This window comes from Lynx rufus, unplaced genomic scaffold (assembly GCF_022079265.1).
Source record: "Lynx rufus isolate CCGP_SWC_20201006 ecotype Redwood Valley unplaced genomic scaffold, mLynRuf1.p SCAF_3, whole genome shotgun sequence".
Classification (NCBI taxonomy): domain Eukaryota; kingdom Metazoa; phylum Chordata; class Mammalia; order Carnivora; family Felidae; genus Lynx; species Lynx rufus.
Window position 1 is genome coordinate 149,323,177 of NW_025814845.1, and position 21,266 is coordinate 149,344,442.

Below are 21,266 nucleotides of genomic sequence, written 5' to 3' on the forward strand. Positions count from 1 at the left end.
CAAGAATATTCATAAATCTCACTCCACAAAAATCTACACGAAATATTTGATTGGATTCTTCTATGAGCCTTTTGATGTATTCCTTAACTTCTGGACATTTCACTTACCTATTTATAAAATGTACTGTATGAACACATATCTGGGCATTCCAATAACACTTAGGCACTTGTGTCACTTTCTTAATTCCTCAATTAGTGTCAAACATTTCTAATCTAAGACTAATTTAGGCTCTGCCTTGGGTTAAAATATTGACAGTTATTTGTTTTCACCAGTAACATTCATGTGGATTCTGATTTTTAAGAAGTGGTACGTTTCTTCAGAGATTTCTTTGGGGTAGTAGATGATCTTTTATTTTTCAAGTGGCAAATGCATGTCAATTTCAATTTTTTATATTGTTTGCTTATTATATATTTCTTTAGGATTTAGATATTTACTGATATTTGAGACGACATATCATAGAAGTCATTAGTCTCTTGATATTTCAATCACAGATAGAGCATTTATGTTTGTATTGTCTTCCAGGAATGTGTGATTTTTATCTTTTAACCCAAATCACTGGCTTTTCACACAAACAAAATCTTTATCCTTTTCTATCTCTATTCATATGGGCCACGTAGTTAACAACACCTATGAAAAGGAATCTCTACATGAGATGATGTTTATACAAAATGGTTTACAGTGAACTTTTGAATCTAATATAGCGACGTACTTGAGTAGCAGTTTAGAGTAAAAAGAAAATCTCTAAGAGAGTGATCAGCTTTTTTTTTCTTTTTCTATTCTTTTGGTTAGCATGTAAAACAAATAGAACATAGCATCATTACCTTTTCAAGACCCTTCAAATAAAACTAAAGATGGCAGAAAAAGGAAAAATATTTCTTCAAAGTACAACAGTTATTGATTGTTGTATAAGATATTACTCCAAATCTAGTGGTTTAAAACAACACAAATTTGAGAACTTATTATCTTAGAATTTTAGTGAATCAGGCAGCTGGGTATAGTATAACTAAGTATTCTACTCAGGGTCTCACAAGGGATAATCAAGTTGTTGGTCAAACTGTGTTTTCATCTGGCAGTCAGCTGAGAATAAACCCACTTCCAAGTTTGTTCACATTGCCAGCATGATTTATATACTGCAGCTATATGTATAAAGGTCCTGATTTATTACTGTCAGCTGGGTGTCTCCACTTTTCTGAAAATAACATCCTACTAGATTCTCAAGAAAATCCTCAGAACGTTCATGTTTTACCAGTGATGCTCCTCTGAAAGATCCAGTGATGTTAGCTATATTGTTGTTTAATCCGCTCATTAATCAGCATTCTTAAATAAAAGCCAATAGTTCAGTTTCAACTTTAAACCTTGAAGCTTATGACAGTATGCTCAAGAATTGATAAAAATGGTCGGTTTGGGGAGTATCAACAGTTTTTTTAAATGTTTATTTATTTTAAAATTTTTTTTCAACGTTTATTTATTTTTGGGACAGAGAGAGACAGAGCATGAACGGGGGAGGGGCAGAGAAAGAGGGAGACACAGAATCAGAAACAGGCTCCAGGCTCTGAGCCATCAGCCCAGAGCCCGACGCGGGGCTCGAACTCACGGACCGCGAGATCGTGACCTGGCTGAAGTTGGACGCTTAACCGACTGCGCCACCCAGGCGCCCCAATGTTTATTTATTTTAGAGAGAGAAAGAACGTGAGCAGTGGAGGGACAGAGGGACAGAGAGACAGAGAGAGAATCCCAAGCAGGCTATTTGAATATATTCCCTGAAGTGGAGTTGCTAAACTATATGGTAGATTTATTTTTAACGTCTTGAGGAATGTTTATACTCTTTTCCATAGTAGCTTCACCAGCGTACATTCCCATCAACAGTGAACTAAGGTTCTTTTTTCCCACAAACTGAAAAACACCTGCTATTTCTTTTTTTTTTTTTTATAATAGCGACAGTAACAGGTGTGGGATAATATCTCACTGTTTTGACTTGCATTCCCCTGATGATTTGTGATGTTGAGCATCTTTTTCTGTGTCTGTTAGTCATTTGTATGTGCTCTTTTGATAAATGTCTAGTTGAGGTAGAAGAGGGAGAAGATGGTGGCGTAGGGGGACGCTGGGCTCACCGCAGCCTGATCACTTAGATTCCACCTACACCTGCCTAAATAACCCAGAAAACCACCAGAAGACTAGCAGAACGGAGTCTCTGGAGCCAAGCGCAGAGGAGAGGCCCACGGAAGAGGGTAGGAAGGACGGCAAGGCGGTGTGCGCACCACGGACTGGCGGGAGGGAGCCGGGGCGGCGGGGCAGCCCGCCGGCCAAGCAGAGGCCCCGAGTCTGGCTTGCAAAAGCGGAGGGGCCAGATGGAGTGTGTTCAGACAGCAAGAGGGACTTGACATGTGGAACGTTATAAGCTAACAGCTCTGCTCGGAGAACGGGAGGGCTGGAGGACAATGGGAGAGAGAGTTGCTGAGCCCCAGACGACAGAGCCCAGCTTGGTGGGGAACAAAGGGGCTCACCAAGCGCCATCTCCCTTGTCCATCCCCCAGCCAAAATCCCAAAGGAAACCAGTCCCTGCCAGGGAACTTGCTTGCACCACGCAAACACCCAACGCTGTGCTTCTGCGGATGCATCCCTCCCGCGGGTCTGACTCCCTCCTGGTGCACAGGGGCCCCTCCGAAGCGGATCTCCGAAGGAAAAGCGAACTGAGCCTGCTCCTCCTTCCCCCGTGCACCTTGCCCATCCACCCGAGCTAATATGCCAGATCCCCAGTAACACAAGGCTGGCAGTGTGCAAGTAGCCCAGACGGGCCACGCCACCCCACAGTGAATCCCGCCCCTAGGAGAGGGGAAGAGAAGGCACACACCAGTCTGACTGTGGCCCCAGCGGTGGGCTGGGGGCAGACATCAGGTCTGACTACGGCCCCACCCACCAACGCAAGTTATTCAAGACAGCACAGGGGAAGTGCCCTGCAGTCCCGCACCACTCCAGGGACTATCCAAAATGACCAAAGGGAAGAATTCTCCTCAAAAAAATTTACAGGAAATAACGACAGCTAAGGAACTGATCAAACACGATTTAAACAATATAACAGAAAGTGAATTTAGAATAATAGTCATAAAATTAATCGCTGGGCTTGAAAACAGTATAAAGGACATCAGAGAATCTCTTGCTACAGACATCAAGGGACTCAGGAACAGCCAGAAGGAGCTAAAAAATGCTATCAATGAGCTGCAAAATAAAATGGAAACAACCACGGCTCAGATTGAAGAGGCAGAGGAGAGAATAGGGGAACTAGAAGATAAAATTATGGTAAAGAGGAAGTTGAGAAAAAGAGAGATAAAAAAAATCCAGGAGTATGACAGGAAAATTAGAGAACTAAGTGATGCACTAAAGAGAAATAATCTACACATAATTGGTATTCCAGAGGAGGAAGAGAGAGGGAAAGGTGCTGAAGGTGTACTTGAAGAAATAATAGCTGAGAACTTCCCTGAACTGGGGAAGGAAAAAGTCATTGAAATCCAAGAGGCACAGAGAACTCCCTTCAGACGTAACTTGAATCGATCTTCTGCATGACATATCATAGTGAAACTGACAAAATACAAGGATAGGAGAAAATTCTGAAAGCAGCTAAGGATAAACGTGCTCTAACATATAAAGGGAGACCGATAAGACTCGTGACAGATCTCTCTACTGAAACTTGGCAGGCCAGAAAGGAATGGCAGGAAATCTTCAATGTGATGAACAGAAAAAATATGCAGCCGAGCATCCTTTATCCAGCAAATCTGTCATTTAGAATAGAAGGAGAGATAAAGGTCTTCCCAAACAAAAACTGAAGGAATTCGTTACCACTAAACCATCCTTACAAGAGATCCTAAGGGAGATCCTGTGAGACAAAGTACCAGAGACATCACTACAAGCATGAAACCTACAGACATCACAATGACTCTAAACCCATATCTTTCTATAATAATATTTAACGTAAGTGGACTAAATGCGCCAACCAAAAGACATAGGGTATAGGAATGGATAAAAAAACAAGACCCATCTATTTGCTGTCTACAAGAAACCCATTTTAGACCTGAGGACACCTTCAGATTGAAAGTGAGCGGATAGAGAACTATTTATCATGCTACTGGAAGTCAAAAAAAGCTGGAGTAGCCATACTTTATCAGACAAACTAGACTTTAAATTAAAGTCTGTAACAAGAGATGAAGAAGGGCATTTTATAATCATTACAGGGTCTATCCATCAGGAAGAGCTAACAATTATAAATGTCTATGTGCCGAATACAGGAGCCCCCAAATATATAAAACAATTACAAACATAGCAACCTTATTGATAAGAATGTGGTAATTGCAGGGGACTTTAGCACTCCACTTACAGAAATGGATAGATCATCTAGACACACGGTCAATAAAGAAACAAGGGCCCTGAATGAGACACTGGATCAGATGGACTTGACAGATATGTTTAGAACTCTGCATCCCAACACAACAGAATATACTTTCTTCTCGAGTGCACATGGAACATTCTCCCAGATAGATCACATACTGGGTCACAAAACAGCCCTTCATAAGTATACAAGAATTGAGATCATAACATGCATACTTTCAGACCACAATGCTATGAAGCTTGAAATCAACCACAGGAAAAAGTCTGGAAAACCTCCAAAAGCATGGAGGTTAAAGAACACCCTACTAAAGAATGAGTGGGTCAACCAGGCAATTAGAGAAGAAATTTAAAAATATATGGAAACAAACAAAAATGAAAATACAACAATCCAAACGCTTTGGGATGCAGCGAAGGTAGTCCTGAGAGGAAAATACATTGCAGTCCAGACCTATCTCAAGAAACAAGAAAAATACCAAATACGAAATCTAACAACACACCTAAAGGAAATATAAGCAGAACAGCAAAGGCAGCCTAAACCCAGCAGATGAAGAGAAATAATAAAGATCAGAGCAGAAATAAACAATATAGAATCTAAAAAAACTGGAGAGCAGATCAACGAAACCAAGAGTTGGTTTTTTGAAAAAAAAAACAAAATTGATAAGCCTGTAGCCAGGCTTCTTAAAAAGAAAAGAGAGATGACCCAAATAGATAAAATCATGAATGAAAATGGAATTATTACAACCAATCCCTCAGAGATACAAGCAATTATCAGGGAAACTATGAAAAACTATATGCCAACAAACTGGACAATGTGGAACAAATGGAAAAATTCCTAGGCACCCACACAGTTCCAAAATTCAATCAGGAGGAGATAGAAAGCTTGAACAGACCCATAACCAGCAAAGAAATTGAATCAGTTATCAAAAATCTCCCAACAAATAAGAGTCCAGGACCAGATGGCTTCCCAGGGGAGTTCTACCAGACGTTTAAAGCAGAGATAATACCTATCCTTCTCAAGCTATTCCAAAAAATAGAAAGGGAAGGACAACCTCCAGACTCATTCAATGAAGCCAGTATTACTTTGATTCCTAAACCAGACAGAGACCCAGTAAAAAAAGAGAACAACAGGCCAATATCCCTGATGAATATGGATGCAAAAAATTCTCAATAAGATACTAACAAATCAAATTCAACAGCATATAAAAAGAATTATTTGCCGTGATCAAGTGGGATTCATTCCTGGGATGCAGGGCTGGTTCAACATTCGCAAATCAATCAACGTGATACATCACATTAATAAAAGAAAAGATAAGAACCATATGATTCTGTCAATCTATGCAGAAAAAGCATTTGACAAAATTCAGCAATGTTTCTTAATAAAAACCCTTGAGAAAGTCGGGATAGAAGGAACATACTTAAACATCATAAAAGCCGTTTATGAAAAGCCCACAGCTAACATCATCCTCAATGGGGAAAAACTGAAAGCTTTCCCCCTGAGATCAGGAACACGACAGGGATGTCCACTCTCACCGTTGTTGTTTAACATAGTGCTGGAAGTTCTAGCATCAGCAATCAGACAACAAAAGGAAATCAAAGGCATCAAAATTGGCAAAGATGAAGTTAAGCTTTCACTTTTTGCAGATGACATGATATTATGCATAGAAAATCTGATAGACTCCACCAAAAGTCTGCTAGATCTGATACATGAATTTAGCAAAGTCGCAGGATACAAAATCAATGTACAGAAATCAGTTGCATTCTTATACATTAATACTGAAGCAACAGAAAGACAAATAAAGAAACTGATTCCATTCAAAATTCCACCAAGAAGCATAAAATACCTAGGGATAAATCTAACCAAAGATGTAAAAGATCTGTATGCTGAAATCTATAGAAAGCTTATGAAGGAAATTGAAGAAGATTTAAAGAATTGAAAAAACATTCCGTGCTCATGGATTAGAAGAATAAATATTTTTAAAATGTCAATACTACCCAAAGCTATCTACACATTCAATGCAATCCCAATCAAAATTGCACCAGCATTCTTCTCGAAGCTAGAACAAGCAATCCTAAAATTCATATGGAACCACAAAATGCCCTGAATAGTGAAAGTAATTTTGAAGAAGAAGACCAAAGCAGGAGGCATCACAATCCCAGACTTTAGCCTCTACTACAAAGCTGTAATCATCAAGACAGCATGGTATTGGCACAAAAACAGACACATAGACCAATGGAATAGAATAGAAACCCCAGAACTAGACCCACAAACGTATGGCCAACTCATCTTTGACAAAGCAGGAAAGAACATCCAATGGAAAAAAGACAATCTCTTTAACAAATGGTGCTGGGAGAACTGGACAGCAACATGCAGAAGGATGAAACTAGACCATTTTCTTACACCATTCACAAAAACAAACTCAAAATGGATAAAGGACCTGAATGTGAGACAGAAAAACCATCAAAACCCTAGAGGAGAAAGCAGAAAAAGACCTCTCTGACCTCAGCTGTAGCAATTTCTTACTTGACACATCTCCCAATGTGTCTCCCAAAGGCAAGGGAATTAAAAGCAAAAATGAACTACTGGGACCTTATGAAGATAAAAATCTTCTGCACAGCAAAGGAAACAATCAACAAAACTAAATGGCAACTGATGGAATGGGAAAAGATATTTGCAAATGACATATCGGACAAAGGGCTAGTATCCAAAATCTATAAAGAGCTCACCAAACTCCACACCCTAAAAACAAATAATCCAGTGAAGAAAAGGGCAGAAAACATGAATAGACACTTCTCTAAAGAAGACATCCGGATGGCCAACAGGCACATGAAAAGATGCTCAACGTCGCTCCTCATCAGGGAAATACAAATCAAAACCACACTCAGATATCTCCTCACGCCAGTCAGAGTGCCCAAAATGAACAAATCAGGAGACTATCGATGCTGGAGAGGATGTGGAGAAACGGGAACCCTCTTGCACTGTTGGTGGGAATGCAAATTGGTGCCGACACTCTGGAAAACAGTGTGGAGGTTCCTCAAAAAATTAAAAATAGACCTACCCTATGACCCAGCAGTGGCACTGCTAGGAATTGACCCAAGGGATACAGGAGTACTGATGCATAGGGGCACTTGTACCCCAATGTTTATAGCAGCACTTTCAACAATAGCCAAATTATGGAAAGAGCCTAAATGTCCATCAACTGATGAATGGATAAAGAAATTGTGGTTTATTTACACAATGGAGTACTACGTGGCAATGAGAAAGAATGAAATATGGCCCTTTGTAGCAACGTGGATGGAACTGGAGAGTGTGATGCTAAGTGAAAAAAGCCATACAGAGAAAGACAGATGCCATATGTTTTCACTCTTAGGTGGATCCTGAGAAACTTAACAGAAACCCATGGGGGAGGTGAAGGAAGAAAAAAGAGGTTAGAGTGGGAGAGAGCCAAAGCATAAGAGACTCTTAGAAACTGAGAACAAACTGAGGGTTGATAGGGGTTGGGAGGGAGGGGAGGGTGGGTGATGGGTATTGAGGAGGGCACCTTTTGGGATGAGCACTGGGTGTTGTATGGAAACCAATTTGACAAAAAATTTCATATATTGATAAAAATAAAAATAAAAGTCTAATTGAGTCTTTGTCCACTTTTTATTCAGTTTTTTTTCTGTTGAGTTGTAAGAATTCCTTATGTATTTTGGATATTGACCCTCATCAGATTATGGTTTGCAAATATTTTCACCCATTCTGCATGATGCCTTTTTGGTAGCTTTATTTTCCTGTGCTGTGCAGAAGCTTTTTGTTTTTCTATGCAACCCCACTTGTCTCTTTTCAAAGTTTTTAAGTCTTTATTTCATTCAGTTAGTTTATTCTTAAGTATGCTATTCTTGCTGACACTACTGTAATTTATTTTTTAATTTCTTAATTTCCTTGTCAGGCTCTTCATTGTTAATACATAGAAATTCCTGTGACTATCGTATGTTTGTTCAGTATTCTGTGCTAAACTGATTTTATTTTTTACTCTTAATAGTATTTTTATGGATTCTTTAGTGTTGTGCACATTTAAGATTACATTATCTGCAAAGAGGTAATTTTACTTCATCATTCTAATTTGGATGCCTTTTCTTTCCTTTTCTGGCCTGATTGCTTTAGGAGGGTTTCTAGTACTATGGTAAAGAGAAGGGACGAGAGAGGGCATCATTACCTTGCTCCTAATCTTAGAGGAAACCTTTCAGTTTTCACTCTTAAATGTGATGTTAGTAGTGGGCTCTTCATATGTGTCCTTTATTATGTTGAAGTAAATTTCTTCTATACCTACTTTGTCGAGGGTTTTTATCATGAGAATCTGTTTAATATTGTCAAAAAATTTCTGCATTTCTTGAGATAATTATGTCATTTTTATGTTTCATTCAATTGATGTGGCTCATCACAGTAATTGATTTGTATGTGCTGAACCTTCCTTGTATCCCAGAGATAAATCCCACATGGCGTATGACCCCTTTAATGTGCTCTTGCGTTCAGTTTGCTAGCATCTTGTTGAGAATTTTGCAACCATATTTGTCATAGATAGTAACCTGCAGGTTTCTTTTTTTGTAGTGTCTTTGTCTGGCTTTGGTATCAGGTTAATATTGGCCTCATTACTGAATTTGGAAGTATTCCCTCTTCTTTTCAATTTTTTGGGCAAAATAGGTGAGATGATTATAAAATACAAATTTCAATTATGAGATAAGCAAGTCATGGGGATGAAAAGAATGGTATAGCAAATGCAGTCAAATCTATTGCAATAACTTTGGTGACAGATGGTAAGGACACCTGTTGGGGTAAGCATTTGTAATATGTGCGATTGTGAATCATTATGTTATACACCTGGATCTAACAGAATGTTGTATATCAAATATACTTTGATTAAAAACAAAAATCTAAAAATCCCTTATTTGCTTAAGGACAATTATTGGTATAAGGACTGTTGTTCAACATGATTTCTTAATAGAAAGGATTTATTTTTAAAAAGACATCAACCTGACCTCACAAGTTAAAATATCAGCTATCTCATTGTCTCTCATATAGTCAACATTGTCCAATCTTATGACCTCTATGTAACAAAGAAAAACATACAAGTGACAGGATAAACTAACTCAAACATCTATAAGCATAATGTGGGTAAAATTTTACCCAAAAATGTTTGAATATGTAATAGGGTATTATGTACAATTATTTTAACTTTTTTTAAAATGTTTATTTTTGAGAGAGAACAGCACAAGCAGAGGAGGGTCAGAGAGAGAGGGGGACAGAGGATCTGAAGTGAGCTCCATGCTGACAGCAGAGAGCCCAGTGCAGGGCTTGAGCTCACCAACTGTGAGATCTTGACCTGAACCAAAGTCGGACACTCAATTGACAAAGCCACCCAGGTGCCCCATATTGTGTACAACTTTTATGAGCAAGACGAAGTCAGATTGGAATCTCTACTACAATAGTCATTTCCACAATGACAGTTGAACTTTATTCAGTTACTTCAATAATTTAATTGTTATCTTGTTACTCTAATAGAATTCAAACTTTCCATTTTATTATTTTTATTATTTATTTATTTATTTTTAATGTTTATTTAATTTTGAGAGAGAGAGAGAGAGAGAAGGAGTGGGGGAGGGATAGAGATAGGGGGAGATACAGAATCCAAAGCAAGCTCCAGGCACAGAGCCCGATGCAAGGCTCAAACTCGAACCCGCAAACTGAGAGATCATGACCTGACCTGAAGTCGGCCATTTAGCCAACTGAGCCACCCAGATGCCCTTAAATTTTCCATTTTAAAAGGCTGAAGTTTAAATTTTACCTCATATCTCAGAAAATAACATTGTATTTTTCCAACAGAAGACTATCTTTAATACTCCCTGGAGATTAAAACAAATTTCATTTTATAGTCAATATATTTAAAGGAACATATAAAATACTCTCACTAGATAAACACTTCCAGGTCTACTTCATTTTAGATAGTTCTAGGAAGATAAGAAAGGATGTGGATATTTTATATTCAGAATATTTAAAAAAATGCTAACTCATCCTTGGCCTAAAGATCTATTTTTATTTCTAATAAAAAGGCATCCAATGCTTGCTCTATGGAATTCTTGCAAAGAGACTCAAATTTTTGTCTTGCTACATATTCTACCTTCATATATTCTGATTTTGTCAGATACTTTCAGGAAAGTAGTATATTTGCCCATAGCCATACATCCAAGGGAATTGGTTCTGTGTCCAAAAGGGACATACATTAAGGGATACAGCTCTATATTATATGCAACTGTAAAACCAGAAGTGATGCCAAAAAATACCAGGCATAAAACTGTGTCTCAAATTATTATTTCAGATACTGTTAATCATGAATACTGTTTCAGACTCCAGGACATACACTAATCCATTCACGCTTCTTCAAGTAATTACGGTTATAATCATAATACCAGAAAATCTTGTGTCACTGCAGAGCTTATGCAGATGCACGTTGAAATATGTCCAGAACTAGATGACTTTGAGGAGACTGCATCATCCCAAAACTCTACAGATGAAAGAAAACATTGCCTGATGTAGACCAGCAGCAATCAAAATATTTCCCTTTTATTTCAGTTGGCCTCTTTGTTGACCACTCTCCTTTCAGTAAACTGGTGTGTACCAAATGTTTGTGCCTCCCCCACAAAATTTGTATGTTGAAGCTCTGAATGAATTCCTATGTGGTGGGATTAGAAGGTGGGACTTTGGAAAGTTATTAGGTTTAGGTAAGATCACAAGTAGGGAGCTTCCATGTTGGGATTAGTGACTCTTGTAAGATGAGAACATACCAGAGCTTTCCCTCTCCACAATGTGAAGATATAACCAGAAGGTGGCCCTCCTGCAAGCTGGAAAGAGATCCGTCACCAAAGAATCAAATCAACTGGCACCTTGGGTAGGACTTTCCAGGTTCCAGAATAATGATCAATAAATATCTGTAGCTGAAGTCACCCCTTCTACATAATATGTTGTAGCAGCCCGAGCTAAGAAAAAACACTTTCTATTTTCTAACTTGCTGTTAGGTTTCTAGTCACTACTTTTGACTAAAGCCTATTTTGTCTGATACAAGTAAATCTACCTTTTCTTTCTTATGGTCTGCACTTATATAAAGTCTCTTCTTCCGTCTTCTTACTTTGAACCTATGTGTCTCTTTAAAATAAAATCAATGTCTTGTAGGCTGCATATAGTTGGGTCTTCCTCCTCCTCCTCCTTCTTACTCTCCTCCCTGTCCTCCTCCTTCCCCCTTCTACTCCTCTTCCTCCCTTCTCACCCCCATTCCTCCTCTTTCTCCAACCAGCCAAATTGTGCCTTTTAATTACTGAATTCAGTCCATTTAGATGTAGGATTATTGATACGTAAAGATTTACTAAATAGCCATTTTAGTTGTTGCTTTTTGTCTGTTTTCTATTTCAATTGTTTCTTTTCCCCTCTGTTTCTTCCTATATTTGTAAATTAATGGCGTACCATGCTGGCATCCCTCTGGCCCTTTTTAAAGTATATTTTTTTAATTTACTCATTTATTTTGAGATAGAGAGAAAGCAGGAGCAAGGAGGGGCAAAGAGAGAGGGAGAGAGAGAATCTGAAGCAGGCTCTGCTCTGTCAGCACAGAGCCCCATGCAGGGCTCAAACTCACAAACCACAAGACCATGACCTGAGTTGAAATCAAGAGTCAGATAGATACTTAACCAACTGCGCCATCCTGGTGCCCCATCCTCCCACCCTACTTTTTTAATGTTTCATGAATCTACTCTAGGTTTCGCTTTGAGGTTACCATGAGGCTTACAAAAAAATAACATATATAAAACAGTATATTTTTTTTTTCAACATTTATTTATTTTTGGGACAGAGAGAGACAGAGCATGAACGGGGGAGGGGCAGAGAGAGAGGGAGACACAGAATGGGAAACAGGCTCCAGGCTCTGAGCCATCAGCCCAGAGCCCGACGCGGGGCTCGAACTCACGGACCGCGAGATCGTGACCTGGCTGAAGTCGGACGCTTAACCGACTGCGCCACCCAGGCGCCCCTAAAACAGTATATTTTATGCTGATAGCAAGTTACCTTCATTTGCCTATAAAGACACCACAATTTTATTCCTCCCTTTTGATATTTTTGATGTCACCATTTATCCTTTTTTGAGAGAGAGAGAGTCGGGGGGGGGGCGCAGAGGGTAGGGGCAGAGAAAGAGAATCTTAAGTAAGCTTCATACCCAGTGCAGAGCCCCACACAGGGCTCAATCTCACAACCATGAGATCATGAGCTGAGAGCTGAACCAAGATCATGACCTGAGCTGAAATCAAGAGTCAGGCACTTAACCAACTGAGCCACCCAGGTGCCCCTACCATTTTTTTATGCTGTGTATTCATTACAAATTATAGCAGCTATTCTTATTTTTAATACTTGTTTCTCTTGTTATACTATTGTTAAGTGGTTAATACACCGTCCTATTTATATAATTGGAGTTTTCTAAATCTTCCTATATATGTTTCAGCTTTACCATTGTGTTACATACTTTTGTTTGCTTTCATCTCACTGATTAGAGTTTTTTTTTTAATTTCAGTTTAGAGAACTCTCTTTGAAATACTACTTGCAAGGTAGATCTAGTGATGATGAACTCCCCTAGCTTTTGTTTGTCTGGAAGAGTCTTTATTTCTCTCACAAATCTGAAGAAAAACTATGTTTGACATAGTATTCCTGACTGGCAATTTCTATCATTTAACACTTTGAATATGACATTCTACTTTCTCCTGGCTTGTAGGGTTTCTGCTGAGAAATCCGCTGATAGCTTAATAGGGTTCCTTTCTTAGTTGCACCGCTTTTTCCCTGGCTACCTTAGAACTTTTTAACTTTGATTTTGATAGCTTCATTATAATGTGTCTTTGAAAATGTCTTTTGTCACTGAGGTAATAGAGTGATCTATTAGCTTCCTGAACTTTGGTTCCAAGTATCCCCAGGCATGGGAAGATTTTAGCTACTATTATTTTAACTAAAATTTCTACCCTTTCTCCCTCTGTTCTCCCTCTGGAACCACAATAGTTTGGAGGTTTGCCCTTTTGATTGAGTCTCACAAGTAATGTAAGCTTTCTTTGCTCATTTCTATTTTTTTCTCTTTGTTCTCTTGCTACTGTGCTATTTCAAAATTCTTACCTGTTAAGTCATTTATTCTCTCTTCCATCTGCTCTACTCTACTACAGATGCTCTGTATTGTATTCTTCATCCAATCATTGAATTCTTCAGTTCAAGATTATTTTTGGTTCTTTTTCATGGTTTCTCTTTTTTTTTCTAAAGAACTCATTTATTCATTTATCTCTTTCTTAATCTCATTGATTAGACTTTCTGATTTTTTTTTGTAGTTTATAGTTTCTTCAATACAGCTCTTTTCAGTTCTTTATGAGCTATATCGCTGTATACCATGTCTTTAGGATCAGTTGTTAGAGAATAATTGATATCTTTTGTAATGGTATATTTCCTTTATTTATGAACTTCCTTGATCTCACTGCCATAGCAGGAGCACACACAAGGCAGATGCTGCACAGTGGGGTGAAGTGGGAGCTTAGCAGAGTTTTGTGGGTGCCTACAGGCTGATGATATCCTCCGGCAGGCTATTCCCAGTAGCTTCATGCTGAAGTCCTAAATTTACAGCAGAAACTGTGTTCCTTTCATGACCTTTGAAATTATTGTCTGGTTTTTTTTCTTTTCTTTGCCCTCAGTCATGGAGGTACCTTCTCAGAAATCAGTGTCTTCTGGAAAGACACAGGTTCCTTCAGTTTCAACCCCCACAGCTAGATTAACCTGAAGATCACCCACGCTTTCCAACTCCTCCTAGGGGAAATCACGTCTTTCCACTATCGGTGTGAGAAACATCTGTGCCGCCACTAACAGAGGGCTTAGTTCCATGCAGTGTCACCTGGGGAGGCAGTAAGCTCCAGTAAAGTTCCTCTCTGTCCACTGCTTCCAAACTCATTTCTATTCTATTCTATTCCAATGGCATGTTGAAATCTCCACTATGGCAGGATGGACTTCTATCCATTTTATGTCACCTGTGTGTTTCCTTGCAGGACAGCACTTTCCAGGTTTTTTCCTTGACCAAAGCAAGTGGAAGTGGGGCAGGTTTGCTAACTCCCTTGGATCCATTCTTACTAAGGTCTTGTTTATTTATTTTCTGATGCACAGATAAGAAGAAGTTCTCTTGGATCCCTCCCAGGTGCTACGACATTCTTGTTTATGTATGGATGTCTAATTCATTGTTTAAAAAAAGAGGGAGAGATAAATGAGGAACATCTTATGCCACCATGATGCTGACTTTACCACCCACACTATATTTAATTAATCTCTCTTCTCTTAAATTTTGTTTTGCCATTTTTTGCCAACAATATTCCCTAATAGATGAAGCATATTTATTTATAGATATGAAATATCTCTAAGTTATTCGTTAATCTAACAAAGAAAGTTATAGATGATTACTGATATTTGAATCCTTGTAAAATGATTTAAATAGGGTCAAACTTCTTTCTGGAACCTGAAATAATTCAAGTATTCCATAATATGGTTCAGTGTTAAGAAAATAATCTTGGACCAGGGCAATAGTATGAACAAAAATACCGAAGGTTAAGTGTCTCTGCTGTGTTCAGGGAGCACATAGGATAGAGAGAAAAAAAATACAGTCATATTTACTCATAGTGAAGGGTAATTAGAGATAAAGCTTGATGCAGATGATTCTTCCAGAGTGGGAGAACTTTTGTCCAGTTGCCACGGTCTTCAGAATTGAGAAAGTCTTGTTGCTAAGCAGTTAAATCTAGAACACAATCAAATGAGAGATGAAAGGGAGCGGATTGTTAGTTCTCTTTTTATGTAAGGTTTTAGATCAAAGTCTTTGTGCATAAAGAGAGGTAGTACAAACCATGATAGGGCTCTAGCTAGCAAAGATAATGGGAACCATTAATTCTACTGCTGGTAAGTCTTTCAAGAATTTAGCTGTAGAGGAGAGAAACATTAGTATTAACGCATACATGCATACACACATGCAAACATACACACACCATAATTCTTTGCCATTTTTTATTCTTAAGGAGGATCTGTTACCTGGATTATGTCTTATTCTGGTCTATTTTACTTGGTTGAGTAAACAAAATTGTGTTTTTAGTGGGTTGTTGCTCATACTTTGGAAAAATAAAGCTATAAGAGTGAGAAAGGGAGGTGGTAATTAGGGTAGATAGATTGATGAGCTTGATGACGCTCGCAGGAGAGAAAAACAGAACTTATAAAAGATGATGTATGACCATCTACTTAGAAGTTTCTGTTTCATTATGGCATTATACCACATTATGAATGAAAATGTTATATTCTCTTAGGAAATGTGTCTCTTGAATCATTGCATAAAATAATGTTATGAGGATAAATGCCGTCTGGCTCACATACTCTTGGAATTAGAAATAAATTCTGACTAATTTTTATTGATTAGTTTCACTCTCAACAGCACTCTGTTATTCTTAATTATTTTCCATCACAACAATTGATACTCCATTATAATTACAAAATATATATCAAGAGACTCAAAAGTCAAATCAGTATATTAAGATTTTACTCACAATTTAGAGGTATTGTCCTCAAAGGTTTAATTTAGGAATTTTACTTTCCTTTTTGTGGTTTCTTGGCATTTTGTGAAATATTCCTCCCCATTAGTCCTAGAGAAATACCAAACTACCCTAGGAATTCAGATCTTATTAATGATGAAGATAGTATTTAGCCTGAAATAAATTTCCTGGCTGCTATCTGCAAGAAGAAAGCAAAGACTAAGAAAAATACCAAATCTTGTATTAGACATGTAAGAAATGTTGAATTCTGGATTTTACTGTTTAAACTACCATAACTGGAACTCAATAATAACTACTTGTGAAAACAAAGACAAGGGATTTTCAGGTGAAGGTGAAGATACTCTGTGATTTCTTTTCCCAGGAGTTTTGAGATGTTTCTATGGGCGTAGCAAAATCAGGGAAAAAGGATTAACCTAGTTGGAGCTGAAGATTTGAGACCACAGTGGTTGTATTAATGGAGTCTAGAGCCAGGCTATAGACATATGAGGTAAAATTAAGGGAACGTGAAAAGTGGGGGAGAATGAAAAAAAAGTGATTTTTCTGCATAAATTTGAGAATCAAGTTTTGAATAAGAATAAAAGTTGTGGTTAACGATTTGACATGTAAGAGTCAGGACAATGGAGGGTTATAATAAGGGTTAGGATTAGGGTTAGGGTTAGGGTTACAGTTAGAGTTTGATAATAAGATACAGATGATACTAAGAAATAATATTTAGCTATAAGCCAATGGTTAAATATTGTTGAAAATAAGTAGCAAAGCTAAAATAAACTAGGTATTATATAGGTTGCCCATATGCTCACTAAACCCCAGATGTGGGTAAAATTATTGGTGAATAACACATTAATAAATCAGACACCCAATTGCTTGAGGTTTGTGTAGCATTGATTTGGGTGTTGGTGTTTGAGTAAGAAAAAAAGCTAAATAGTGGTCCAGTGAGATGGCTACCGGTTTAGTGGTTTGTAAGTGGCTTTGGTAATCAGTGCAAATTTGGCTCTGTCATCTGCTCTGTATGCCATACAGGAATACTGAGAATGTAAATCTTCCTCTATGCCTTGCTTTGAATTGTTGATTGGTACCTTTAGTAAAATGAAGTAGGAATAAGGAGATTTCCATGAAGAAGTGAAAGTCAAGAGATTTTTGCTTTTCATGAAAGGAAGATTCCATACATGACACAATGATTCTACAAAAAAGAGGTCAAGGGAACATAGCTTCAAGATTTTTTTTTTAATGATTAAGCAAAAATAGGTACAGGGACTAGCAGAGGCGAGGTCCTTAATCATGCATCTTTTTTAAACAAATTTTTAATGTTTATTTATTTTTGAGAGAGAGAGAGGCAGAGGGCAGGTGAGGGAGGAGTAGAGAAAAAGGGAGACACAGAATCCAAAACAGGCTCCAGGCTCTGAGTTGTCAGCACATAGCCCAACGCTGGGCTCAAACTCACGAACCGTGAGATCATGACCTGAACAAAAGTCGGACACTTAACTGACTGAGTCACCCAGGTGCCCTTAATTTTTATATTGTCTACTATGGGAGGTGGTTTGATCAGTTTATATTAGATCCCTCATAACTGACTTCACTTTCCTGGTTTTTCAACTAGACCGAGAGTTCTTGGTGTCACTACTTTAAGCATTCTTATTACTTTAATGATTTCATAAAGACAGTGGATACTCTCATTGGGTAATAAAAATAAGCAATGCATATACAAAATATTGAAATTTTACAAATTTCTAATGTGTAGTTTTGTCCCAAACACTGCTTCCAAATTTGAGACCATTAATATCTCCAGACCATTACTATCTCAACATATACGTACATGTATATTTCCTGAGTGTGTCGCACCATTATTTTGTTTCTACTTTTCATGCAAAATATGCATATGTATTTTTATTTATGAAATAAATACATTTTACTGCCAAACCCAAGACATGGTTACCTTGAAATCTTATAAACTCAGAATTTGATGCCAATATTGATGCCTTGATTCTTGCAGTTTCACAGGCTTAGATGAAAAAGGGAATGCAGGAAGGAGCTAGGACAATCAATAATTTCTTTCATGGAAGCATATTTACAGACCATGAGAAAAAATAATAAAATACATGAGTAATTTTTATATCTCTCCTGAGTAATGTGACTAAATAATTTATCATTTGAAAGTGAAAGGAAGACCTATATCGTGATATCCATATCCACCCCATATGTGTAAATTGAGACTGCTACATTAAAATATGATAGGTGTTCACATTTCCAGTAATACTCTTTTATTTTATATATTTATTGTGAAAATGCTGATACATATTCATATATTTACAGAGCAATATAACAAATCCATATGTGTCCTTTATCTAGATTCTTAGAGTCAACCTATAGCCAATCACCATTGCTTTGTACACGTAGTCTCATTCTGCCTTACCATGATTTATTTAATGCAATGCAATATACTGAGTCATGAGGCAAACGCTGACCCACTCTACCCCATACCCTTCCTTTCATCCTTCACCTTGACTTGCTCATATGTTCCACTCCTATATCTGCCCTTCTTTGTATTTTTTTCTTTTAGTGCTGCTGCTCTGATGGTGTGACTCCTAGAAGACAGATCTTTAAATATCAGCACTTTATTTATCAGCATACTTCCAGCTCAGAGGGAGGAGACAGAATAGTGATGCTTCCTGATCCGCTCTGTTTTGGTCTCACCAATGGCTGAATATGGTGTCTCCATAATAGCTGTGGGTGAGGTCATGGTACATGTGTTTCTGAGGCCATGGTACATAAGAGTGTTTCTGCTCCTTTTTGGATGGTCCCATGTTGAACACTCCTATTGCCATGGCCCCCCAGAAGTGGTGATTCCTTTGAGGGTAACAAACCCTAGCAATGTCAAGAAGCCTCCAGGCTGGATCTCTTACCAACTGCATTTTGGAGGCCAGCGACATGTTTTCCATATGAAGGTAAAGAAGCTTTTGCTGTCCAAAAATTTCCCAGTGTTCACCTACACAGACCAGGGGGCTCTTCTTGAAGACCAGCCATTTATCCAGAAAGACTGTTATTATCGTGGCTATGTGGAAGGGGATCCGGATTCCTTGGTGTCTCTGAGTACCTGTTTTGGGGGCTTACAAGGAATAATGCAGACAAATCACATTGTTTATGAAATTTTACCCAAAAAGCTTTCTACCACATTTGAACACCTGGTATATAAGATGTACGGTGAGGAGAAACAATTCCCACCCATGAGGTGTGGCTTAACAGATGAAAAAATAGCACGGCAAGTGAAGTCACAAGAGAGCAATAATTCTGTTTTGCTGCAACGTGGGTATGAAAGTCTGGGGACCCACAAGAGATTTGTTGAAATGGCAGTGGTGGTGGACTACAATCGATATGCTTATCGCAGATACAATGTCACAACTGTGGAGCTGGAAGTAATTACTACTATGAATAACGTAAATACCTTCTATCAACCACTAAATATTGATGTGGGTTTGGTTGGAATGGAGGTCTGGAATGGAGGAAACCCTGTTGACATAAGGAACATGGACACACTCCTGGATTTATTTTGCACCTGGAAGAAAGAAAGCTTTAATGCCCGTGTCCCCCATGACATTGCGCATGTTTTTGTAAAAAAAGGATATGGTGCTCTTGGCATATCTTATGTTGGATCAATATGTAACTACAATACTAATTGTGCAGTGGATGCTTTCACAAGTGACAATTTGGGTGTGTTTGCATTTGTTGTGTCACATGAGCTCGGTCATTCTCTGGGTATGTGGCATGATGAGAAAACATGTAAATGTGCAGACGATGTGTGCATAATGTATGCAACACAGTCTCAGGCAACTAAATTCAGCAACTGCAGTTATGCTAGATATTGGCACACCTCGGCGGGATCAAGATGTATCTTGCATCCACGAACACCAAAGAGAATCTTCCAGTATACACGCTGTGGGAACAGTGTGGTTGAAGATGGAGAAGACTGTGACTGCGGCTCCTTAAGTCTGTGTACAACAGATCCATGTTGTCAGTTAGACTGTACTCTGAGTCCTGGGGCTACCTGTGCTTCTGGGCTTTGTTGCAAAGACTGCAAGATCATGCCATCAGGTGACGTGTGTAGAGAACGGGAAAATGAATGTGACCTTCCCGAGTGGTGCGACGGGACATCCTATCAGTGTCCAGAAGACGTGTACATGCAAGATGGAGCCGAATGCACAGGTGGTGGCTACTGCTATGAAAAGAGGTGCAATACTCGTGATGAACAGTGTAGCCAACTTTTTGGCCCAAATGCCAAGAGTGCGAGTCAGATTTGCTACAGTACAGTGAACGTCCGAGGTGACCGTTTCGGCAACTGTGGTCTCAAGAATCATCAATTTATAAAATGTAATAACTCAGATACCCTGTGTGGGAGGGTTCAGTGTAAGAACGTGGCAGAAATTCCCACTCTGAGAGACCATTCTACTCTGCATTGGCTTCACATCAATGATAGCATCTGCTGGGGTACTGACTTCCATTTGGGGATGCCCTTGCCTGATCTTGGTGAAATAAAAGATGGTACAGAGTGCGGTGAAGAACATATCTGTGTCCAAAGGAAATGCATCCCTTTGGCATATTTGAAAACTGATTGCTCACCTGAGACCTGCAATATGAACGGTGTCTGTAACAATAGACATCACTGTCATTGCAGCTATGAGTGGGACCCTCCTGACTGCCGGATAAAAGGCACTGGAGGTAGTGTAGACAGTGGCCCACCCCCAATAAGAAAAGAGACCAATCGGTCACAGGAGAAACAGCAAAAGAAGACTAGCCCACTCTTATTCTGGTTGATACCTTCTCTGGTTTTATTCTGTTCTTTGTTAATTTTGTCTTTTATGAGAAGGGGAAAAAGCATTAAGAAAGAAGATCAAAATGTTACAACCGCACCCAGTAAACAGTAGAATGATCCACGTCAACCTAATCAAGGAGAACTGAATGATCCACCTGCAATGAGAAACCAAAAAGCTATGATTTCTAGAAAGAAACCCAATCCCAAATGAAATTCCCCGTTTGTTAAGTTTTAGTTCCCTGGCAGGAGAAATGTTACAGCTTGTATCACAGGTCACTGACAGAAACTTCCTGAGACTTTTTATCATTTGGGATCATAAAGGTTAGCCATCGAACAATAAGCAAAATATACCAATTACCGGCACATTTTTACTTTCCATTATTTTAGGCAATTATATCGGTTAATGTTTTATGGAACTATTCTGTGGTTGCAGAGCAAAGGCACTGTCCACAGATAGGGTGTG

The 21,266-nt window shown here is 38.6% G+C and overlaps 1 protein-coding gene across 1 annotated transcript; it reads left to right on the top strand.

Moving 5' to 3' along the window:
- Nucleotides 1–18,692: 18,692 nt before the first annotated feature.
- On the top strand, nucleotides 18,693–20,915 carry LOC124519954 (disintegrin and metalloproteinase domain-containing protein 20-like). Its single transcript, XM_047090425.1, has one exon. The coding sequence runs from the start codon at nucleotides 18,693–18,695 to the stop codon at nucleotides 20,913–20,915; it is 2,223 nt and encodes a 740-aa protein (XP_046946381.1).
- Nucleotides 20,916–21,266: the final 351 nt, after the last annotated feature.